This window comes from Anolis carolinensis, chromosome 4 (assembly GCF_035594765.1).
Source record: "Anolis carolinensis isolate JA03-04 chromosome 4, rAnoCar3.1.pri, whole genome shotgun sequence".
Taxonomy (NCBI): domain Eukaryota; kingdom Metazoa; phylum Chordata; class Lepidosauria; order Squamata; family Dactyloidae; genus Anolis; species Anolis carolinensis.
The window spans coordinates 232,421,677-232,448,098 of NC_085844.1; the positions used below are offsets into that span (position 1 = coordinate 232,421,677).

The window sequence follows — 26,422 nt, forward strand, 5'->3', positions numbered from 1 at the left end:
CTCAACATGAGAGTTTCGATTGTTCAACTTCCTTTTGTAAAGCTTCCAGTTTTGGTCACCTGAAGTGACAGTGAGAAAAACAAATCTTTGTGAACTCTGGAAAATTATGGCTAGGAAACTGAACTAGTCACGGCATAGAAAGGAATCTCTGAACGTGACATTTCGGGTTCAGAACACTGCTGATTCCAATGCTATGTAAAGGTGGGCAATCACCATAACCTTTTGCTTTCTTCCCTGGCCAAGTGTGGTATCACATCAATTCTAGTCATCTTGAAAGCTTTGAATGGTTTGCCCCTTTCAAACAGCATTATAATGTGGAAAGTACTCTATATGCCCATGTACAAGTTTCAAAATTTAGTCAAGAAACAGCTCAAAACCGCTGGGCTGACTTATTCACAGGTCAGTCTGAGTACTGGACCTTAATTCTTATTTTTAAAAGGAACAATACCCTTCTCTGCCATGGTGTTACTTGTGCTGTTTTAGAATACTTGGGAGGGGAAATGGTAGCAGTGGTCAGATGGCTAGCCTCAAGTTGGCAATGGTGCTTTCCCCTTTTCCACAAAATGACAATCAGTTTATCTGTGGGTCATATCAAAATCTATAATTTGATTCTAAAACCTGCCCAAAAAGTACAAGGTCAACTTATACATGAATGTATACAATAAGGACTTTTACAGTCAACAACATTTCACCTGTCTCTTGCAGTTGCGATATTTATATTTTTTTTGTTTTTGTTTTTGGAGGGGGGGGGGTCTGTTTTTCCAAACTGCCCCTCTTACCCTACTATGTGACAGTACTTACAGCTCAATGTCAACTGCCAAAAATTAACGGAATTATCTCCAGTTGAGAAATAACTTTGTTATTAAAACAGGAAAAATAAGTTCCAACATCAGGAAAATGTCTATTGCTTTATTGCACCATCCTGAATTACAGGTTGTACATTGCTGGAAAGGGTGAGATGCAATCATGTGTATGTGGAACATGTTGTACATTGCTTCTGCATTGGGAATTGCGAAAGTATCCTTCCTTTCAGTGTAGATACAAGGAAGAACTTAGGCCATGACCTAAACATGACAATTGTGAGATCATGCCCTTAGGAAGAAGGGTATGAATACTGTATCAGATAATGTCTCTATGAAAAGCTACAATGTCTTTATCAATAAGTAAAGAATCTGGCTTGGAAAAATCACTTTAAACTCCAACTCCCAGAATTTACTAGTAAGTATGACTATCGGCCATGCCTTCAGGGGATAATGGGAATCAACCATTCAACAAAGGCAGTCCTAAGATTACGAACAAGATAGGTTTGTTCTTAAGTTGAATTTGTTTGAAAATCAAAACAGGTACAGTAGAGTCTCACTTATCCAACATAAACGGGCCAGCAGAATGTTGGATAAATGAATATGTTGGATAATAAGGAGGGATTAAGGAAAGGCCTATTAAACATCAAATTAGGTTATGATTTTACAAATTAAGCACCAAAACATCATGTTATACAACAAATCTGACAGAAAAAGTAGTTCAATATGCAGCAATATTATGTAATAATTACTGTATTTACGAATTTAGCACCCAAATATTACGATGTTTTGAAAACACTGACTACAAAAATGCGTTGGATAATCCAGAACGTTGGATAAGTGAAACTCTACTGTACATATTTAAGAGTAACTCTAGCAATAAGTTTTTAAGTTTTGGAAAGCATAGGGAAGGGTTAATGCCCCTGTAATTGTCTTTTTCTGTCTGTGCCCCTGTTCAGAAGATTTCACTGTCACTGTCCCTGTGACAATTGGATTTTGAAAATTTTGACTTCTTGTGGAAACAAGAATTGTGAGAAAGCTTCAGTTGAGACATCTTTTCCCCATGATAACTCTTTCAGGAGTGAATTTCCCTTCCTATGGGTAGATGTTCTCTTACTAAATAGGAGTCGGAAGTAAGTTGGATGTTTGTAACTCAAGAGACTGCCTGTATATAATTGAAAAAAAATGATTTTAAAAAACCTTATTATTAACTTTATTTATACCACGCCTTTCTCCCTGTGATGACTCAAGGCGGCTAACAATCCCACATTTTAGTCAAGCTTTAAAAACGCAGGTCGACTTATATATGGGTCAATGCTAGAAACAAGACAGTGGTGATTGCTCAATGAAGAAAGTGTTGCATAAAGACAACCAGAAAAAGGAGGAGTGAGAAAATCAAGAAATACAACCTGCCACTATTAGGAACCCATCCTGAATGCAATGTTGATGTGAAGAGCATGGAAGCAGCATTCCCATTCTGCTAATCCCCACTTACCCAAACTGGAGAAAGAAACACAGTCCATCCTCCTTCCTCATCTTCTTTTTCTGCTCAAGTAGAGCTCAGCAAGGAATAATTCAGCACACACGCTATTTGGGATGCTCTTTGGGGCGCTCAAGGTGAAACAGAACAGCGATAGTGAGGAAGGAGGGAAGGCTGCTTTTTTGGAAAGAGTAATAGGGAGGCAATGCTGCTTCCACACCCTGCCAGACCAAGAGGGAATTCTCCGCTCTTCTGCTTATCACTGCCTTTATATTGGAACTCTAATAGTATCAGGTTGCTGTCTTTCCTCTCCCATCACCGAAGTTTTATTCAAGGCATATTCTTGTTTTAATTTTAGTTTATTGATATTTCTTTCCCTGAATCTATTTGTATACATGTAAACATTTGAAGACCAGCAGTGAAATTTGCACTATTTCCCCATTAAATGAGCAATCTTCTCCCTCTCTTTAGCTCATCCTAAGTATGTTATCCCTCTGCAATTTTGAAAGAGAAGAAAAGATTTGCTTGTTAGATGCCCTAAATTTTAGCCTCAGTCTATCCATGGGTCATAGCAAAATCCATAATTTTGACCTTAAACCTGTCCTCAACTGGCATGAGATTGACTTGTATACGAGTATATATTTTTTCCAACTTTTGGGGGGGGGCGGGGAAGAGACCTAAAGTGAATAAAAGAAATCAATGGTTTTGTAAATATTTATAGCTCATCTTACCTAAGGTCTCCAGTCCATCCTCGGAACCATCTTCAGAGCCCCCCTCCACCTGTTCTCTTGCTCCATTCTCATCCACTGTCCCACTGTCTGGAAGACTTGTACTTGGCTGCTTTGCTTCCAAAGAACTGGCTTCTAGGCTATTCTTTCGGTCTTTCTTATGGACTCTTGAGTGAAGGACTAGCTGGTGGTATGTTCGAAAGGCTTTGCCACACTCTGAACAAAGTGTGGGCTTATCTTTGTTCTGGGACAACTTAGAGTCTATCTCCATAGAAGGCACTTCACGACAGGGATATTTCAATTTGTTTTGTGCCCCACTACCGAACCCTGCATAATTTCCATTTTTGCTTGCCTTGGTCTTTCCTGTGCTTTCAGTTTGACTCACTTTGCTTGGATTCCAAATTTCCCCAAGCTCTTCTTTATCAGAAGATGAATCATCGTTGTCTGTACTTCCCTCTTGCCCTGGTTCTTTTATTTGCCCATGGCCAACAGCAATTTTTCCTTTCGTAGCCAGTTGCCATGCCTGGTATGTACTGAATGGATCTAATTCTGCTATCCATTTCACAGGCTTTTCTTGTTTGCTGCTGCTTGGAGGCAAACGTGGTTTTAGGTTTAGAAATTGCAAAAACTCTTCTCTGGGTGATGTATTTCCTTTGTCACTTCTGTTGTTCTGAGTGTCTTCAGCATTGGCAACTGAATCTTTGGTGTGTACTTTACTGTGCTCAATCAGACTTTGCTTATTCTGAAATAGGAAGCCACAAACCATGCAGATTTTATAAGGTGATGTAATGTTCTCGGTTACTTGGTCCTGCACCACCTCATTTATTGTTATGGGACTCTCGGACCCTTGTGGGGTCTTGCTTCTAGAGCCAGGTTTCCCAGTATGTGTTCTCATATGATTTTTGAGAAACCAAGGCTCTTTAAATCTCCTTCCACACACATTGCACCAGTAAGTAAAAGAGTCCTTATGCTTCCTTATGTGGGCCTCAACATCAAAACCCTCATCAAAGGTCTGGCCACAAACCACACAACTGAAATCCTGGCTACTGTTTTCACTGATATTTGAAGATGGCAAGTTCGTCTTCACTTGTCCTTTATCAACATGGCTCAAATATTCTGCTTCTACACGCAGAACGGCAGGTTCACAAAGTGTTGGCCGGTGCTGTGTTAAGATGTGCTTACCAAGGTCTTCTGGATGCTTGAAAATCTGATCACAAAACATGCAATCCAAAGGCATGCATCCTTCACCTTGCATTAAGAATTTGTCTTGCAAGTTCTTATAGGAGATTGTGTTTGCCCCTTTTATTGGCATAGTGGCATCATTGTTTTCCATACGCGAACCAACAGTACTGGCTATTCCATCTGGTCCATCCATATATGCTAAGAGAGGTTGAGTAGGCATATTTCCTTTGTTGATATCAACATGAATGACGGAAGTTTTTTATGTTGGAAATAAGGCCACTTCAATGGTTTTCCACTTGTTTGCTTGTGGATGTTTGACAGCAGACTGCTCTTTCAAGAGAAGTCTGTTGAATGTTTTTGCTCATCTGTAAAGGCAGCTAGCCACACACAATACAAACTATTTATAAAAACATTCCCATGGAAAGTGAAGAATTCTTTGTGCTCCTTTCCAGTTCTTTCCAGTTGATTTAACTTGCATTCAAAGAAGCTAGTCTATGTATATCTCCACATGTAATAATTCAAGTCTTCTCAAGGCTGAAGAAATAGGGAAATAGTTCTGTGGCACCATCTCCACCACCTATGGGAGAGAGAAAAACATATAAATATTCACTAAGGAAACAAAACGGAAGCAAGAAAAGAAGCTTAAAAGCAGGCAGTCAGGTAAATGACTACAGTTTTCCAAAACACATACACAATAATCAAAATTCCTCTTCCTGGATTTTTAAGAAGGCTTTAAGAAAAATAATAGTTTCTACAGGCAGTTAAAATAAGTCCCTGCATACATAGTTACAGCTAGTGAATTTAGATTTCACTAAGTATTTATCTTTAAAATGATGCAACTATTGCCTATTGGTCCATATGAAAATTGTCTGATGTCTTGTATAGGTAGGGTTGTGAGTCTTTTCTGTTTTCCTCTTCTTAATTCATTTTCTTGTTTTGTATATTCCTACAGGTTGAATGGAGCCTCCGGTGGCTCAGTGTGTTAAAGCACTGAGCTGCTGAACTTGCAGAGCGAAAGGTCCCAGGTTCAAATCCGGGGAGCGGAGTGAGCGCCCGCTGTAAGCTCCAGCTTCTGCCAACCAAGCAGTTTGAAAACATGCAAATGTGAGTAGACCAATAGATACTGCTCCAGCGGGAAGGTAATGGCATTCTATGCAGTCATGCCGGCCACATGATCTTGGAGGTGTCTACGGACAACGCTGGCTCTTCGGCTTAGAAATGGAGATGAGCACCACCCCCCAGAGTCGGACATGACTGGACTTAACGTCAGGGGAAACCTTTACCTTTTATCTACAGGTTAAATATCCCTTCTCTGAAATGCCTGAGACCAAGAATGTTTTAGATTTCAGTTTTTGGGGGTTTTCTGGCATTTGGAATACTTGCATTTGCAGATATGTAGATAATGAGGTATCTTGAAGATAGGACCCAAGTCTAAAACACTGAATTCATTGATACTACATATACACTTTATATAAACTTTATATACATATACTGAATTTTATTATTTTAATAGTTTTGTGAATGAAACTAAGTTTATATACTGTGAACTAAATTTTCTTTAACCTTTATAGGGAATGTTCGCTAGCCCACTGTTTTGTTTTTTCCAGGTTTTATTCTTACTTGCAGCACAAGGTACTGTACTAGAACAGATCAATCTGGCTTAATGAACAATAAAGTTGCACTGTTTCAGCAGTTACCTATAAGGAAGGTTGTGTTTGAGTCTATTCCAAAATACCTAGTTCTGCCTATTTCAGGAACATTGTTTACAGGCAATAAACAGTCTAGTATTTGATTAACTACAAGCACAGCCAAGAATTAGTGCGGCAAAGTATACTTTAGCTGGTTTGTCACACTAAAGTGCCAAGTTTTGGCAGAGAACTAGGTATAAATTTTGAGGTAAATTATACAAGGCAGGTAGGTTGTGCATTTCTTCTTAGCCTTCAATATCTTAACGTTGCTGTTGTAAAAAACAAATGAAAGAGACAAAGCATCTGGTTGGTTAACCAATGGATCAGATCACAAAATCCTCAATCTTTTCCATGTCCAACTCCCTTTTGAAATGTAAGCTGAGAATCCATTATCCAAAAATGTTTGGGAACAGAAGTATTTTAGATTTTGGAATATTTGTTTGCCTACACACAGTGAACTATCTTGGAAATGAGAATCATATCTTTAAACATCATTTATGGTTCATACACAGCCTGAAGATGTTATATAATTATTTTTTAAAGGAGCGTGAAGCAAAGTTTGTGTACACTGAACCACCAGAAAGCAAAAGTACCACTCTTTTAACCACCCAGATGGACAATTTTGGATTATTTCAGATTTCAGAATTATGAATAAAAGATTGCCAACCTATACCAAATTGTTTGCTTCTTGATAGAGCTATATTAAGAACCCAGTGGTTCCGACTGAACCCAGGTCTCTCAAACCTTGGGAGAAAGCCTTAAAGTATTTAAGTGTAGGACTATCTTGTCCTCAACCTGTGAGTCCCCAGATGTTTTGACCTACAACTCTCAGAAATCCCTGCCAGTTTACCAGCTATGAGGATTTCTGGGAGTGGAAGGCCAAAACATCTGGGGACCCACAGGTTGAGAAATACTGATCTAGTGAGTTTCATGGCCAACTGGAGAGCCAGTTCTGGGTCTCCCTAGTCCTAATCTGCTATTCCATGAACATTACAATTACACCACATTGGTTCTCTTCTTTACATCACCAGAATTAAGCAATTGGTACCATTATGTCTAGCAAACATTATGTCTCTGCTATATCTACATTTCAATCTTTCTTTTTTGCTTTCAAGTCCCACATATCACAATGCAGAAAAGAATGCACATGTTCTTGTTGGGAACTAGGACGACCTTGTGAAATATCTGCCTTGAGTTTCTGTATAGGTAGAAAGGCAGGATATAAATAGAGTAAAAAAAATGAAATAAATATACAAGGCCACCACCCTCTATTTGGATATGAAACTTGTCTTTGAATCTGCCAATGACTGCATATTGTAAAAACCAGAACACTTGGGAGTTTCAGTCAGTGTTCATTTCATTTGAACATATGAGTCTTCTAAGGCCCTTGGGAAATCATACAGATTTTCTAACTGGGGTGAATATAAAGTTAAGTGTTTAGAAACTGTGTTCTTCAAGACAAAGACAGAATTAACATATTAAAAATTCCATTAAGGTAAAATGGTCTCTCCCAACATCAGTATGTGTCTACACACTGCATTAGTAGTTTAGACTCAGACTGCTTCATCTTAACACAGAGCAGATGACAACCAGTTTGAAGGGGGAAAGATATGAAGACTGAAATGCTCAGACAGCAGCCTCAGACTCTCTCCCACACTTTCCAGACAGGAAGCTTTTAGGAGCAGGAACTGGGCTTTTTATGTGGAAATGACACCCAAGTACATCACCGAGTCTATTGAAAATTGAGGCTGAACAATAAATCAACATGGGAATTTTCTAGCTTTAGGGTTCAGTGCTCAAGCAAATATAGTAACATTTTCACTTTTAAGTACAAGTTGAATAAATACAGACTGTCAACAAAATTCACAAGAAACAAAGCAAATCTTCCACCACTGTATGATTTTTATATCTTTTTTTTGGGGGGGGGGGGGGGGAATGTACCAGATACTTCTGGTGTCGTGTGACAGGTGAAGCAACAATAGCCCTGGCTTGACCCCAATCTCTGCAGCTATTTGTTTCGCTTCTAAAATTTCAAGCATTACTTGTGTAATACGGAGATCTTTATAATCATAATGAAAGGACAGCTACATTGTTCTTTTACAAGCAAATGCAGAGATTAAAATCAAAGCAGCCATCTGCACCATTAACACATCCTGATAAAAATTTGATGTACAAATTGCTTTAAGTAAGGGATGGGGAACATCCATCTCAGGTTGTTAGACAGTGACACCCATCACTATTGGAGAAATGTATCAAGAGGAAGGGGCGTCAAGCAAACTCTGGAAATGTATGTCCTCACTGCGAAAAACCATGCAGATCCACAATAGGTCTCTGCAGTCACCTACAGACCACCGCCAAGACACTACTCCTGGAAAACAATCATACTTGGCCACGAGTGATATCCTATGATTGGCTATGAAGCTTTTAAAATAGAGGTTGGGCACAGTACTTTATCAATGGATTCCTATACAGGGAGTGGATAAGACTACCTGATCTTTGGGTCACTTCCAATTCTTGCAATTCTATGAAATAGCTAGATTTTACTCAGAAAATAAACTGGTTTGGGACTCATTGTCTCCTTAAGGACTTTAAAAACAAGTGTGTCATCTGTCTCTCTACAACTATAGTCATTTCCCTCTTTGTAGCTCTAGTTGGATTCCAAATAGATTATTAAATGAGAATTAGCCTTAAGGATTATTTCCTTTCACCATCTTGTTGGCAGTCTATTCATAAAGAGTTGCAGAACTTTGTTTCTCAAGTTGCCCAACAACTGCTTCTGTGAAGTCCTGGCTTTTACTAGACTATTTTACTTAAAGCTCAGACTTCAAGTCCCTCTTGGATTTAAACTGCATAATGCTGAGAAACAGGAACATGTCTACCTTTGAGAAAGAAAGTAGTGGGGAATTCATTAATGCACCCCATTTCCTAAACTTCCGGGACAAGTAGCAAACGGCCTCTTCTGCCACACCTAACCCCTCAAAAATCACACTGACAGTCAAAGAAAGAGGTGCTAGAAGAGAATATTTGTGGCACAGAAATGGGATGGCAGAGATCACCCCAGGAAATATGGTAATAGGTTTTTGAACCTATTTTTTCAGAGCCATTTTAGATATCATGTGGCATCTTGTGTCAGTGTCAGTAATTCCACAGTTCAGGATCAGTGGACATTAGGAACATTACCAGAACAAAAAAAAATCTTAACAGAGTACACTTTCTGTGTATGGTATTCACCATGTTGAAAGAAATACAACTTAATCAGTTAATATGCATTTAAATGTTTCATCTCTTTCTTTTTGAAGTCACTATCTCATACTTCTAATATGCTAAGCTATTTTAATGTACAAATAAGGCGGGGAATCATCTCTAGCCCTGGCATGTAATCTCTCATATGATACATATTTGTTGCATATGTGCAGGCAAAACACAAATAACATGCAGCTCCAACATGTTCCTTCTGGCTTTCCACAAGGTGCCAGGCAATCACCTTTTTTCTACTTTAGCTCTGCAATTGACAAACCTGCATATATCAACTGCTTCTGTACAAAATTAATACTTTCTGCTGTATATGCTAGTTTTTTCTTTGCCTCATGAAGTTACTCAGTGCTCATGCAGATTGATTGCATGTTTATCACTGAAATTCACACAATTCACTTATTACATAGAACACCTACAAATAATGCATCTCAGTGAGAAAAGTATTACTCTTTTCATTTTAACACCTTTGTTTGATGAAGAAGCCAGTGGAGTTTCAAAAGTTTCCATGATGTATTTTGTGCATTGGCCCAATAAAGCTATTATTGTTCTGTGGATTTTGAATGCTGCTAATTTGCTGTTCAGGCCAAATCAGCAGAATATACCTGTGGATATACTTTTGTTCCATTTTTCCAATTAATATTAACAAAAGACACATTATATGACTAAACTATATTTATGAAAATATCAAGAGGGTATAATTGCTTGAGATCCTCACTTTCTATGACAGTGGTTTTCACCCTTCCTAGTGCCGTGACCCCTTAATACAGTTACTTATGTTGTTTTTGTTGTTACTTCATTATTTTTGTTGTTACTTCATAACTCTCCTTTTGCTACTGTTATGAATCGTAATGTAAATATCTGATATGCAGGATGTATTTGCATTCACTGGACCAAATTTGGCATAAATACCTGATATGCCCAAATTTGAATACTGGTAGGGTTGGGGGGGGGGATGATTTTCTCATTTGGGAGTTGTAGTTGCTGGGATTTATAGTTCACCTACAAAGAGCATTCTGAACTCCACCAATGATAGAACTGAACTAAACTTGGCACACAGAACTCCCATGACCAAGATAAAATAATGGAAAGGGTTTGGTGGGCGTTGACCTTACGTTTCAGAGTTGTAGTTCACCTACATCCAGAGAGCACTATAGTCTCAAACAATGATGGATCTGGACCAAACTTGGCATGAATACTCAATATGCCCACATGTGAACACTGGTGGAGCTTGGGGAAAATAGACCTTGACATTTGGAGTTGTAGTTGCTAGGATGTATAGTTCACCTATAATCAAAGAGCCCCTTGAACCCACCAACGATAGAACTGGGCCAAACTTCCCACATAGAAAACAGAAAATACTGGTCTTTGGTGACCCCTCTAACACCCCCGCTCGCGACCCCCCGGTTGAGAGACCTTGTTCTATGAGATGTAAAGTGTTTTTACTGTCTGCCCAATAACGTTCTTCCTACAGAGCAACCTTCCCCAACTTGGATCTTGGAGATATTTTGGCTAGCAAATTCCATTGACTCAAATTACAATGGCCAATGGCAATGGACCCTCGGAATTGAAGTCCAAAACATCAGGAAAACAGCAAACCGCTAATACTTTAGAATTAATTCCTGTTAAACAAGGCAGACTTCTAAACAGTACAATCAGATACAGCCCTATACTTCTTATTTTTTTGTAAAATGTTACATTCACTGTATAATCTAGTGCCATGTTTATGAGGCGGGAATTGAAACGAAATATGTTATTGCAAGTGCTACTGGAAACCGATGTAAAATATAATAAATATATTTCTTCTATCATATGTGGGTTCACACACACACAGACACATTTTGATAAGTCTTCCATTTACAATTTTCACGAACATTAAATCCGGTGATTTCTAGATAGCTTTAATTAAGAACAACAGCTAGGCCAGGTAATAATTTCATTTCTGTTTTTTGTATTAAGAGCACCAGATATCCTTAAAAAAAGTCATTGCATTAATGCCACATTGTGATAGTTTCCTAAACACAACTATTGCCTTTTCCTGAACAACACTGTTTCAGAATGTTCTGCAGAACTGATTGCACTATAACAATTGCTTAATTCTGACCTGGCACTTCACTCTGATTTTTGATCTGGCTTTGCATGCAATACCTAAAACTTCCTTAACTTTACAGAGGAAATGAAATATCTACTGTAGAGTATACCACAATTTAGATCAGCAAGAAAGGCTTGTTTTATAAGATTATCCAAGTGTCAACAACATTGTTTCAATGTTTCATAGTTGGAATCACTGGGTTGCTGCGAGTTTTCTGGGCCGTATGACCATGTTACAGAAGCATTGGAACATGGCCATACAGCCCAGAAAACTCACAGCAACCCAATATTGTTTCATCTTGAAAAGGAAAAATTGAGTGTTTATCTGACTACTCTTGATTCAGGTTTAGGCTTTTAGCATCTTCCTAAATCTCTTTAGCTACTCCAAGCCTTGGAAGGTATCTGCACAAATAGTGATACACTAAATGGTTAATGTGTTTAAATTAGAGTCTTTTGATAGGTAAGAAAACCTATCAACTGGGAAAATTATATTATAAAATCCTACATATTACTTTTCATCCTTTTAATGACACTGATACAAATTTGTCATTTTAGCATTTAAGGTTAGATATTTGAGTCAGACATGACTGGACTTAACGTCAGGGGAAACCTTTACCTTTACCTTTATATAATTTAGTCAATACATATTTGTATATTGCTATTTGAGAATATTAAAGAACATGGAACCCCACTTCAGGTAGAAGTCCTTACGCTAATTGTTCAAAGCCCTTTTTTAAAGGTAAAGGAAGTTAATATATAATTTGACAAACTTCACATATTGAAAAGAAATGAAGTCACAACATACTTAGTCAGATTCAGGAAGGATCTAAATAGGCTAATTTCAAACTCTGGGCATTTGGCTTGTAAAATCCATATAAATATATTTGATTGATTCATCATTTTAAGATTCAAAATGATCTGAAAATAAACAGCTTTTCTGACAAATTGATCACATGCATGCAAATATTAAAGTCACTGAAAACTACGACATATTTGTGTTATCAATGTTTGATTAGTTTCAATTACAAGATTCCAAGCGCTTTTCTTTACTAGGTTGATGCATACAAGAACAAGTCAGGGGGAAAGTTCACCTATGGACCTCAACCCTTCTGTGCCCGCACAACGTTCCCAAAAATCCCAGTCTCACCTCCTCAAAAAAGCAATAGGGTTAAAAATGCCACCAAACTTTCATTTGCTTCTCCTGGAGATTTCAATGAATGTCATTTTGTTTAAAACACCCAACCTGATCCTGCCCTCACTTCACACCAATAAAACTACAGCCAGAACCAACAGTGAACTCCAGTTCTGATTTTCATCCAAAAATGTGGTGGTACAGGCTGTCAAAATTACGGTGTGCCTTTGGGTATTTTAAAACTTATGATGACCCCCAAGGAACCCTTATCACTGAATTTTCTAAGCAAGATTTAATCAGAAGGATTGTCTTTGCTTTCCTCTGAAGCTGAGATAGTGTAACTTGCCCAGTCACCCAGTGGGTTTCCATGGCCAAACAGCGATTTAATACCTTGTCTCCAGAATCACCATCCAGTGCTCAAATCACTATAACATGCAGATGAATAGTCAAAAATTGGCCCACAGCAATCTGCCATCCCTGTATTAGACTCTAGTGCACAGAAATCTAGCCAGTTGAATTATGGCCACAAAACCTTAATGCATCATCAATTTGCCAATGGACACATTAATACAGATGTGTCGCAAGAGTACTTGTCTTTTCTTTTGCCACAGAAGTGTAGCAGATTTATTATTCCATAGGTTTCACAGATTACAGAACTTTTTTTCCAGATACAGGAAGTAATACATATGGCACTAAATTAGTTGATATTTAATATAGCCACACACTCGCAGAATATCCAGAAAGCTTTTAACAATGTTTGACCCAATAGGTCAAAAATTCAATGTATAGTACTAGTCAGCCATTTAAAGGTACAGTAGAGTCTCACTTATCCAACACTCGCTTATCCAACGTTCTGGATTATCCAACACATTTTTGTAGTCAATGTTTTCAATATATCGTGATATTTTGGTGCTAAATTCGTAAATACAGCAATTACTACATAGCATTACTACGTATTGAACTACTTTTTCTGTCAAATTTGTTGTATAACATGATGTTTTGGTGCTTAATTTGTAAAATCATAACTTAATTTGATGTTTAATAGGCTTTTCCTTACTCTCTCCTTATTATCCAACATATTCGCTTATCCAACGTTCTGCCGGCCCGTTTACGTTGGATAAACGAGACTCTACTGTACTTACATGGCAAGATGTGTTAAAATGATTTAATACAGCTGGAATCCTGTTCAGTAGTTACTAAGTAGTACAGTGGAATTGCAATACTGTAATTGATGTGGGTCTATGATTATAGTCAGTAATAACTGTATGATCCCTAACAAATTGAACTTTTCAGCATGGCAGTACCCCAATTGAGCAATTTCCATGATGCTGTAGACCACGATACTGGGGGGGGGGGGGCACTGAAATACCAACAGGACCCCAAGGCGTGTGTCCAGTTGTCCTGCCCAATACTCCTCCCTCGATTTTCAGGCTGTCCTCTTGATGTTATGCCATGAGGAGGGCAAGATAAGTGATGCCCGAGAGCGCTCTCAACCGCTGCATGCCTTCCTCAAGCCATCCTCCCGGCATAAGGACAGGGTTGCTCACCATCCTTATACCGGGAGGCACGCAGCTCTCAGCAGCTGCGTGCCTTCCTCCCCCACACTGTCTGCATAAGGATGTGGTGGGCTGCTGCGACTTTATGCCAATAAGACAGGGAAAATGAGGAGGACCTATGGTAAGCGTCCAGGGGGGCCACATCTGATCCCCCGGGCTTTAGTTTGCCCATGCCTGCTCTATACTATTTGGCTAGGTTCTTCAGTGAGACTCTATGGTAAAATCATACCCTAGAATTGCTTGGCAGACCTAAACAATTCTTAGATTGGACATGTTTTGTCATATACATGTAGCTGAAATCACAGGTACCGCTTCAGGGTCATATCGTATATTCTATTTTGAAATCGTATTGCTAGTCTATAATATTACAGAGGTTGATGTGAGAAAGTCATTTTCTATTCTTATTTGGGAATTACATAGGAATGTCAACAGATCTGTAAGTTCCCACTGCATGCACACACATATACACCTCGAAAATCTGAGAGATTATGTTCCAGCTCATAAAAGCTTGTGCAGAAATATGAAAGTCTCTCCAAGGTGCCATATTACTTCACACACCTGCTCTTTATACACTATCAGACATCTGTCTCACAAATATTGAATACCTTAGATAAATGTATAACCAACTTCACCCAGGTCATGGAATCCTGACATAAAGTATGATTTCATTACATAGCAGCAATACATTATTTCCATACAATATGTACTACTGCCATTTGAACTAATTCAGTCCAGATAAAACCAGAAAAACATATACCCTAGCATGCCAAATTTTTGGAATGCAAAAGACAAGACTGAAAGACATTTCATAATTTCTCTCCACGTTCCCTAGCACTGCAGGGGAGGGCACACAAGACATCCTGCATTGAAGTACAGGCTCTATGCTACATGGCAAAGTGATTTTATAACTGCAAAGGGAGTCCGAGATGGGCTTGGGAGAGAAGTCTTACTAAAATCTGGGCCCTTGGAATTGATGAATACTTTAATGATAGTATTTGCTCAGCTATCAAGTCATATCAATAGATCAAGTCACTTACAAGAAATAACATCCTGTGAATACCTGCTTTAAAACCTGCCTAAGAGTCTTAAAACTAAGTATTTTAAATCACATCTCCTTTACTTTTAATGACTTCCTCCCACTTTACCCAATTCCAATTGTAAGAGAGAAGAGCCTGAAAATTTTTAGGATGGAAACTTCCCTTGATCTGAACTGAGCACATTCAAATTAGGACTAGACATTCTACCCTGTTTTCCCGAAAATAAGACAGTGTCTTATATTAATTTTTGCTCCCAAAGATGCGCTAGGTCTTATTTTCAGGGGATGTCTTATTTTTCCACAAAGACGAATTCACATTTATGGTTGAATTTTTAAAAATGAAAATTTATTATCTACTGTACAGTAATTGTCATCACCAAACCGCATAACCAAACTGTGAATCCTTTCAAGAATTTCTATATTATATTTTATTGCTTTACTGTTTTAAAATTACTGTTTTAAATTTGTTTGTATGTAAATTTCTGTTGTTGTTGTTTGGCTTGTCCCTGTGTAAGCTGCCCTGAGTCCCTTCTGGGAGATGGAGGTGGGATACAAGGATAAAGTTATATTATTATTATTATTATTATTATTATTATTTCTTGTTACTACCTTTATTTCCATGTACAACAATCTATGGTATGTACATTTACCGACCCTGCATGCTTCCAAACAAAAACTTTACTAGGTCTTACTTTCGGGGGAGGCCTTATATTTAGCAATTCAGCAAAACTTCTACTAGGTCTTATTTTCTGGGGATGTCTTATTTTCAGGGAAACAGGGTAGCACATACCAATTAATTCAAATTGGTAGAAACACCTGAAGCATCCCTCCTCCCTCCTCTTGTACCTGCCTCTCTAGGACACATGGATTAGGAACCCAGTGTTTGATTCATGTAATAAGAAGAGCCATTGTTGTGCAGTTCTTTCTTTGGGGGAAAACCACATATTGTTATAATAAGTTGTTTTTAGCAAAAGAAACATTTTTTAGTATGTTAGGCTGAGAAAAATGAACACATAAGTAATCCTAGGTCATGCTAATGACTTGGTGAATGTATGCAACAGAAAAAAGTGTTAGTTTGATTCCTATATACTACATGTTCTCATTTTTAACAAATGATACTTAATACTAGTATTTGATGCAAGTTAGCAAGTGATCAAGTAATATCTCCCCCCAAGTGATATTCCATGCAATTTGGAGTATTGTGGAATAACATGCAGCTCCTAAAAATTCTTTTTTTAAAAAAAAAACAATTTTCTTCTTCTTTGTGAACTGTTTGTCAAATGAATGTTTATAGATTAATATGTCATTATGAGCAGAGTTTTATAATCTGCTCATAACAAGTTATTTTGAAAATATCAACTATCAAGATCTAGTAAAGGATCCAAAAGATACCATAGAAGCAATAATCAGTTAAGATGTTCCTTCCCTGAGTTGAGAAAAGTCACTGTATGAACCTAACATATATTCTAGGTTGTTTTTAAAATACAGAACAATCTCAGTATCCCAAGCATTAGCAAACCCAAAATTGATTAAGTAGATGTTAAGTTCTTTCCAGTGTTGTGCAACAAAACCCTACTATTACAATTACTACTATTTATGAGCAACAACACAATCAGAGCTAGAATCTTTCTAAAACAGAAAAACAGGGAGTAGCTATACTTGATTGTAACACTGCCTTGCATTCTTTATATGCCTTATGAATGGAACAGCTGTAAAAAAGGGAGTATAATTGACCTAATGTGCGTTTTGCCAAATTGTTATACATATTCAAATAAATCCCATTATAACAACTGGTTTATTCCAAATCAAAATCCTACTGCTCAGTAGGGAGATTGTTCCAGCCTACCATTTTCCCCAAGCTAGAGGTTTTGTGCAGGGCATCATATAAACACAAGATCCATCCACCTGCTTTTCTAAATGGTTAATTCCCAGAGATCAGAAGCACTTTATTCAGGTGGCTTGGCAAAGCTCACTTAAGCTTGGCAGACAATACCATGATGTTAATTAAAAGCCAAACGGTCAGCAGGCCCACTGCTGAATTAATTTGCTGGTACATTATACCATATCACACTGCAGGTGAGGAAATCAAATATCTGAATGCTTCATCTCTTTCTTTCTTTCTTTCTTTCTTTCTTTCTTTCTTTCTTTTAAAAAAGCAGCAGTTCCCTGCAGATACAAAAACTAGTAAACCTTAAATTTGGAGAAGCATTCAAATGTTTAATTTTCACATTCCCACAAGACGAAATGGCAGTCGGCAGCATATTCCTCATTTGGGCCCACTGCTGACTCAGAGTGATTGCTCAAAGTAGCAATTTTTCACATATTATATGAAGACAAATGGAAAAGTCTATCACTGCAAGTTAACTGAAGAATGCAGCAAAGCATAACAAGATTGCAAGCAAGAGATTTGAAGAAATCTATCTATAAGTCACCTATTGAGTTACAGTAAACCCATGAATTTCATATGGAATCAAAAACTCAGGAAACTTGAGAGTACTGTAGAAATATTTCTCTCATCAACATATAACCCAAGTTAATGTTTTCAATATTATGATTACCCCCCTCTGAATGAGGCTTCAAAAAGGTTTCATTTTAAACTCTATGTCAAGTACCTTCTAGTTCATTATAGTTCACTACCCCAATCAAAACTGTGATGCAAATAATATTTAGCAATCTTTGAAAGGCCACTGGTGGGATATAGGGAGGCAAGCACAAACTGTGATGCAGAGAATTTTCTAAAAATGGCCTAAAACCACTATCTTCCCTGTCTAACTCAACATACATGCTAGAAGCAATTTAACAAAGCTATATTTTTAAGCCATCTAACTCTAGTCACCCAAACCTTAAGAAGTATGAAAGGTATGTTTGGCTAAACAATGAGGAATATGATATTCAAGGAAGGGAATTGTTGTTGAGGGGCCCATTAGCATTGAAAACAAAATCCAAAGTTTTTCTATTGGGTACAAATATTTATTGCATTATATAGCTGCAGTGTGTCCAAAAGTATTTGAGTGTCATGTGAAAATGTGTTGCAACAAATCTGGTTGTGTTCCAAGTTCCTTTTCTAGTTTCCTTTGTCCCACCTACAAGCACAATGTATTCTTCAGGAAGGCAGGACAACAGGAGAAGAATTTGCATTTCAAACCAGATGTCTATGTAATAAAATAGTGGCTGAAAACTACATCTACTCCTATCATAGGTAGGGTCAGAGAAAAGGAACACAAAGGCAGTCCCTGACTGATATCAAACTCTTATCCTAGGTTTTGTGCATAGTCTCTAGAGAGAAACACTTGAGGAAGCAATCTATATATTTCATTTTGAGACATTTAGATCCCACATGCTTTACAGAATACTCAGCCACTGTGTCTAAAGCCAAACCAGAATACAATATTGTAGCAGAAACATCCCCTAAGCATATCAGCTCTGACATCCCACTCTGTTCAATGAAATGTTCCCCCATTTAAGTGTGTAGAGAACTGCAATGCAAATATGACTTGATGGCAAGCTGTACAGTTTCTGAAGCCAGCTTGTTAGTTTGAACATCAAACCGTGTGAAGTCTTGTTGATCTGCCAGAAAAGCATTTGTCACATTACCCAAACTGCTAGGAAAACTGAAATGCCACCACTGGCAAAAATGCCCATCGAGCCAAGTCAGTCATTAAGATGGTTTTCCATTTGGCTTTTTCAAACACACAGGCAATATTACATGCTATTTGCTGGCCTTTTATTTTAAGGATGCTAAATTGTAATTGCTGGTATGCTTGACATGAACAGTTCACAGCAGATGAAATGTGAGAGATTACTACTCTTGGACAGACTAAAAGTATTTGGCACAAAATGTTATTTAACTTTATTAAAAACCAATCTTTTTTTAAAAAAAAGAAAGAAAGAAAGAAATCAACTAACTGCTCATCAACTACCAAAAGAGGAAAAGACTTTAAGAATAACCACATGTCCTCCCAGACTGGAAATTGAAAGAAAACAGGAGAAGTGCTGCCAGCTCAATAGCTTTGGGCTAGTGAAGCTCAATTTACAACTGTTAAGCTGCATTTACACACAAAAACTGTACAGATTACTCTTCCCACTCCTAAGGCCCAGAAACTCTATAAACACACATACATAGTTTCCCCCATTTTAAGCCAGGCCTTATACATTTCTGAAGAGGTAATCCATTATTATACTTTTATATTTTGTTCTGTAATATTTCACTGTTAATTTTTTTAACTTTCTGGAGATATGCATAAGAGCAGAGTGGCAATACAAATTAAAAAATCCCCCAAAATGTTCATTTTGCATAAATATCTTCTACGCCAAAGGCGTAGCAAATGTAATTATGTGAAGTAGAGGGGTGAGGGGACCAATTGTACTAGACTCCTGACGTTCTCATCAAGAGAATGAGAATAAAGGAGGGCTTGTAAGCTTGGTAATGGCAGCCCTGCTGTGGCAGAAAGTTTGCTCATTTTCTACATTTAAATAGAAGAGTGAACTGGAAAGGATGACATGAGATAAATAAGTAAATGACAGCCCAATAGCCAGTTATTTAATCATCTGTGGAAGCAAGTAAACTCAAAGGTCAAGTGACTTTTTTTAAATTTGCCTACAGATAAGAAACCTTAGTCATTTTAACTATAGGTAATGCACAGGAGAAGCCCTATGTGTCAGAAAAGTTCTCCCACCCCAACATTAATTCACTTTGTGCCATTGTATAACATTTCTCCATACTTGCACAAAAGTACTTTCTCTTTCCTTTTGAGATATATATATCTCTCAAAAGAAAAGAGAAAGTACTGTTTTGTGTGTGTGTGTGTGTGTATATATATATATATATATATATATATATATATATAATTGGACTGTATCACTACTTCTTTGACCTATAAAGCTTAATTACAATACCTCCATTTTGAACATTGCTGTATGTATCTTCAATGTCTTCATTTTGCACATCTATTATTGTGTGTATGCACGTGCTCCTTCAAGTTGCTTGTCAATTTATGACAATCCCATGAATTTCCTAGAGTTTTCTTGGGCAAGGAATACTCAGAGGTTGTTTTGCCAGTTTCCTTTCTAGCTTCTTTCCACCCCCCTCTAGGCAACTTTGCAATAATTTCCACCTATATCCTGTACATACTAACTCAAAATATGCCATGCTAATAGCAGTGAGACTTACTTCCAAGTAATGTGATTAGGGCAAGGGGCCTGCTTTTCCCTTTGATCTTGTACAGAGGCAGCAAATAAATCTTGAACCAATGCAACTCTATAGATGGGTGCAATGTATAACAAAAATCCTATGTAACACAGAGGCTAGGAATTTGATAAGATAAAACTTCCCCAGAGAAAACCAACTAGTCAAAAAGGGTAGTGAAGAGTCCCTTCTCTCTTTTTTTTTTTCCAGCCACCATTTCCCCCCACCCCCATGCTTTCCATTCGCCACCAAAACAAAGGAAATATCCCAGGCAATCCATAGCTCCCCATCTGGAATCTCATGCAATCTCTTTTGACAAATCAGTTGCCATCCTTTCAAAACCCCTACAAATATTAGCCTCTTGACCACTGCACTTTTTATTCCAAGCCACAAGTTTAGAAGTAACAGTGCTTAATTAAAACAAATCCAGGAAATGGCTCCACATGCACTCTAAAATGGGTTGCCAAATGCAGCAAAGTGCAGTTAAGAAACAACAAAAGACACATTGCCACTATTAGAAAATATCTGGAGGCCATGAGCAAGTCATTTATATGGATTTTGTTTTTTCTAAAAGGAACTCATAGATTAAATTATGTGTTCTATATACAAAAGTTGGAAGAAAATCAGCTTTGGTCTTTATTTTTTAACACAATGTAGAAGAATTTGGAAGGGAGAAAAAGTTGCTCAGTTGAAGCAAATTATTCATTTAAAAATGAATATTGAATGTTGTTTAATTTGTTTCATATAGCATTTCCAGAGATCCACACACCAAAAATAGAGACTTGTTTCTCAGCAAAAATCTTTCGCTACCATTAAAACCACGCCTTAAAAAGTTCTTACCACACAGCAACCAAGCAAGTACAAACTAGTGGTGATGTGTGTATTTTTTCCTCTTCCAGCCAAAAAGCAGCATAGTTAAAACTTAAGAGTGATTCAGTATTTGAACACTAGCTCTTCAAGAAGAGAAATTCTATGCTATGCCATCATGTTTTTTAAAGGCTCCAAATATCAGGGGTGGGGTTTCTTATGCTTGTTTCTTCTTCTTTTTTACACAAGTGTAGTCTAACAACCTTTCACAGGAATATAAATATTTAACATTTAAACCTGACAACACAGCACTAAAAGATAAAATGCCTTCCTGCTAAGAGCAATAGTGCCTCAGAACTGGAAGGCAGCTGTTGTTCCCCTGCCTTCCCTTTTGTTGCACCTAATCTCATGTCAAGTCATTCAACCAGCTCCAAAGCGATGAAGACATAATTGAATCAACCTTATACAAAAAAAAAATCAGATCTACTGTTCATAAATAGTGGACACTGAAAAATTCCCCAAAAGGAGAACCTTATTCTCTTTTCTCAAAATCAGATAAAATCCTATGCATAAGGATTTTATCATCACAACACAACCGAAATCAAGAACTTTTTGCAAAATATAATATAACATGGTAACTGGGACTGATCAATTGCCCACTATAAAATCCTCTCAATTACATCCATTTGTTATGCATGATCCTAACTTGAAATAAAGCCTCCAAGAGTCACATCATTTGTTAGAGAAAGATATGGGAATTCTCCTTCCCCCCACCTATAAGATTTTATAACATTGTTGAATTCTCTGGAGCAAATTATAGTTCTTTATATTAAAGAACAAGGAAATCTGATGACACATCCTCCTCTTCCATTCCTACTGCAGATCTTAAATACTGACTCATCAATTCACATAAAACTAGTAAGTGAGTGGGGGAGAAGAGATCAAACTCCACCCATTTTCCCTCCCCCACTTCCAAAGAAAGCAGTTTAACCTACTTATTTGAGCCAGTCTTTTTTTTTCTTCTACTCCCAGGAAACATCCAATCCAGCAACATAGGGATCACAATTTAAAGGATTTCACATCCCAAAATCTATAGGAAAAACCCCCTTAAAGTGAAATAAAGCATGGAGAGAACATTTGCAAGCCATTGTTATAAGCACAGTGCTCAGATACCTTAACAAACACACACAGGAGCACAAAAACCCTCTACCAGCCCACATAATACAATCCTTGGTCAGCAAGTCAATGGCTGGCATTCAATTAGTACTTAGGCATTTTATTCCTCTGCTGTTCTGATCCTATCAAGCCAGCTTCCAAGGCCTAACTAAATACACTGAAGAATGAGGAGCTTCCCACCCACCCTTTTGCATTTTTAAGTCTGCTATTTCCTTCTGTTCCTTCACATACATAAACTTCCCTTTTCACATTCTTCTGTAAATGATTTCACTTCATCTACAGCCTGAAGTTCCCATTTCTGCTTTTTTAGATTCTGTACTATACAGCCTTTCTTCTCCTTGCCCCCTCCCTTTTTTCCACCTAGGAAAAGTATTTAGAAAAAAAAGAAAAAACCTTTCAAGGTCATTTTAGAAAGGACAGTATTGGAGAAAGAAAGAAAAGAGATAAGGCACAACTGACTTTTTTTGTTGCTTCACTGGCTAAATAGTCCTTCTGAACAACAAACACCCCCAATGCCCTTTTAATATGAAGCTCAACATAGAAATTTGCTGGCCACAAGACTTCAAAAACTCTTGCACTTCAATGCAGAGACTCACAAGGGGATTCTCACACACACAGCATGGAGAGGAGGGACTGCATGTCCAGAAGCTGCTTTGGGAGAAAGGATTTCTCCAACTGAAACAAAACAATTATAAGAAAAACCCTCTCCAAAAACAAGCCAAGCCAATGAAACAAGAATAAATGTCTCCCCATATAGATAGGTGAGACTTCTGCACAGGGAAGTGAAATCACACACTCTTTATGAATATGCATTCTCCTCTTCTGCCTAAGCCTATTGTTGTTCCCCCAGAGCCAAGAAGGTAGCTTATTTTTTAGACTTTCCCCTCTCCAACCCCCTTTCTTAAATATATATATAATCAATAGGATCTTTATATAAATAGAAGTGCATATCCTTTATTTTTTAAAAATTGCAATAGTTTAAGAGGAGATAATTTTGAAAGAAGCATTCAAAAACGAAACTGGCCAAACGGATCAATAAAGTTTTCATTAGCATTTCTGACCCCCTCCCCTTCCTCCTATTCCACCCCCCCCTCCCAATTTCAGCCAAACATTGCTTCCAGGAACATTCATAATTCACAAAAAAAACCTTCCCTTACCACCCACCCCCTTTAAAGATCGATAATAATAATAGTAAGTATTGAAAACAAATACCTATATAGATCTAGTTATAGAAGGGAAGTTTCCCCAACATCTACTGGAATGGCAGGAAAAGGGAGGTTGGCTTGGAGAAGAAGAAGGAGAGAGGCGCTGTAAATAGCCAAGACGAGGCACAAATCACACACACACACACACACAGCCAGAAGTTTAAGAGGAAGCAGAAAAGCTCCTCTTCCTCTTCCTCATCTGCTTCTCTCCTTTTGAAAAGGGAGGGGGGTCCTTGGGGAAAAGAAACCCTAATTAGGGGAGGGGAGAAATCTATCCTAATGAGAAGACTTTGCAAAAAAAAAATTTTTTAAGGATCTTTAATAAAAAATGGGTTTCTTTACCTGCTACTGATTTCTCTTCTGCCTAGTGGTGGTGCTTGGTGGTGGTGGTGGAGGAGGAGGAGGAAAAGGAAAGAGATAAAACTGACACAACAGGAGTTGCAGCGTTTGAATGAGAAAGGAGAGAGGGAGGAGGGATTCTTGAGGGAGGAGGAAGAAGAAGGGAGGAGGAGGAGGAGGGCTACTGGGAGTTTTTGAGGCTGGTTGCGTGTGCTGCTGCGGCTGCTACCCACACACACACACACACACACCTGATCCTTTTGCCTTCTGTCCTCCTGACACCATTGGGGTGGGGAAGAAAAGGAGGGTTTCCAAGGAGCGCATTTCTCAATAATACTCAATAATAAAAGAGGCTGGGATGCTTAGCTGGAGAAGAAGCAGTTTTGCAAAGGATGGGGGCAACCATGTGCCCCCTTCTCTAAACACACATGCATTTGGAGGAAAAGGTCTACTACCCCTTTATCTGTTTGCAATTGGGAATGCCTCCAGAGCAGAGACCTCTTGGTATTCTGAATGTGATCTATACAACAAGGATGACTACAGTAGAGTCTCACTTATCCAACATAAACAGCCGGCATGGATAAGTGAAAACTTTGGATAATAAGGAGGGATTAAGGAAATGCCTTTTATACATGATTTTTACAAATTAAGCACCAAAAACATCATGTTTTACAACAAATCAACAGAAAATGCAGTTCAATACACAGTAACATTTTATAGTACAGTAGAGTCTCACTTATCCAACATAAACGGGCCGGCAGAACGTTGGAAAAGCGAATATGTTGGATAATAAGGAGAGATTAAGAAAAAGCCTATTAAACATCAAGTTAGGTTATGATTTTACAAATTAAGCACCAAAACAGCATATTATACAACAAATTTGACAAAAAATGTAGTTCATTACACATTAATGCTATGTAGTAATTACAGTATTTACAAATCTAGCACCAAAATATCACAATGCATTGAAAAATTGACTACAAAAATGCGTTGGATAATCCAGAATGTTGGATAAGTGAGACTCTACTGTATTTTGAATGTGATCTATACAACCAGGATGACTACAGTAGAGTCTCACTTATCCAACATAAACGGCTGGCATGGATAAGTGAAAACTTTGGATAATAAGGAGGGATTAAGGAAAAACCTATTAAACATTATGATTTCTACAAATTAAGCATCAAAAACATGTTTTACAACAAATCGACAGAAAATGCAGTTCAATACAGAGTAACATTTTGTAGTACAGTAGAGTCTCCCTTATCCAACATAAACGGGCCGGCAGAACGTTGGATAAGTGAAAACGTTGGATAATAAGGAGGGATTAAGAAAAAGCCTATTAAACATCAAAATAGGTTATTATTTTATTATTTATTTTATTTATTTACAACATTTCTACCCCGCCCTTCTCACCCGAGGGGACTCAGGGCGGCTTACAACAACTGGCAAAATTCAATGCCAAACAGATCAATAAAACAGCAACACATTTAAAACCATTAACAACTATTCATAAAATACAACACATAAATTGCATAAAATACATTAGTCAGCTAAAACATATAGTTACTTAAAACCACTTTTCCACGGAACCATTGCACATAAACCTAAGTTCAGACCATGTCAATAAATTGCTTATTCATTAAATGCTTGCGCACAAAGCCATTTTACAAATTAAGCATCAAAACATCATGTTATACAACAAATTTGACAGAAAATGTAGTTCATTACACATTAATGCTGTGTAGTAATTACTGTATTTACGAATCTAGCACCAAAATATCACAATGCATTGAAAACATTGACTACAAAAATGCGTTGGATAATCCAGAACGTTGGGTAAGTGAGACTCTACTGTATTTTGAATGTGATCTATACAACCAGAATGACTACAGTAGAGTCTCACTTATCCAACATAAACAGGCCGGCAAAACGTTGGATAAGTGAAAACATTGGATAATAAGGAGGGATTAAGGAAAAGCCTATTAAACATGATTTTTACAAATTAAGCAACCAAAACATCATGTTTTACAACAAATCGACAAAAAAAGCAGTTCAATACACAGTAACATTTTGTAGTAATTATTGTACAGTAGAGTCTCATCCAAGCTAAACGGGCCAGCGGAACCTTGGATAAGCAAATATCTTGGATAATAAAGAGAGATTAAGAAAAAGCCTATTAAACATAAAGTTAGGTTATGATTTTACAAATTAAGCACCAAAACATGTTATACAACAAATTTGACAGAAAATGTAGTTCATTACACATTAATGCTGTGTAGTAATTACTGTATTTACTAATTTAGCACCAAAATATCATGATATATTGAAAACATTGACTACAAAAATGCATTGGATAATCCAGAACCTTGGATAAGCGAGTCTTGGATAAGTGAGACTACTGTAGTTATGAATTTAGCACCAAAACCTCACAATATATTGAAAGCATTGACTAAAAAAGCATTGGCTACTAGCAAATTGACTACAAATAAAGATAGAATTGTATTACAGTAGAGTCTCACTTATCCAACATAAACAGGCCGGCAGAATGTTGGATAAGCAAATATCTTGGATAATGAGGAGAGATTAAGGAAAAGCCTATTAAATATCAAATTAGGTTATGATTTTACAAATTAAGCACCAAAACATCATGTTATACAACAAATTTGACAGAAAAAGTAGTTCAATATGCAGTAATGTTATGTTGTAATTACTGTATTTACGAATTTAGCACCAAATTATCATGATATATTGAAAACATTAACTAC

General features: G+C 37.4%; 1 protein-coding gene across 2 annotated transcripts in view; it reads right to left on the reverse strand.

The window, feature by feature from the left end:
* Positions 1–23,859, reverse strand: part of znf217 (zinc finger protein 217) — a 39,092-nt gene extending 15,233 nt beyond the window's left edge. The window contains exons 1-2 of one of the 2 annotated variants that reach the window (XM_003223993.4): positions 23,661–23,859; positions 3,012–4,767 (exon numbers count right to left, since the gene is read on the reverse strand). In XM_003223993.4, the coding sequence (XP_003224041.2) occupies positions 3,012–4,410 (1,399 nt within the window). In that variant the 5' untranslated portion in view covers positions 4,411–4,767; positions 23,661–23,859. Of the gene's footprint in view, positions 1–3,011; positions 4,768–23,325; positions 23,512–23,660 lie in introns of those variants that run through there. The other variant, XM_062978941.1, reaches the window with a different exon arrangement.
* Between the last annotated feature and the right edge of the window lie 2,563 nt (positions 23,860–26,422).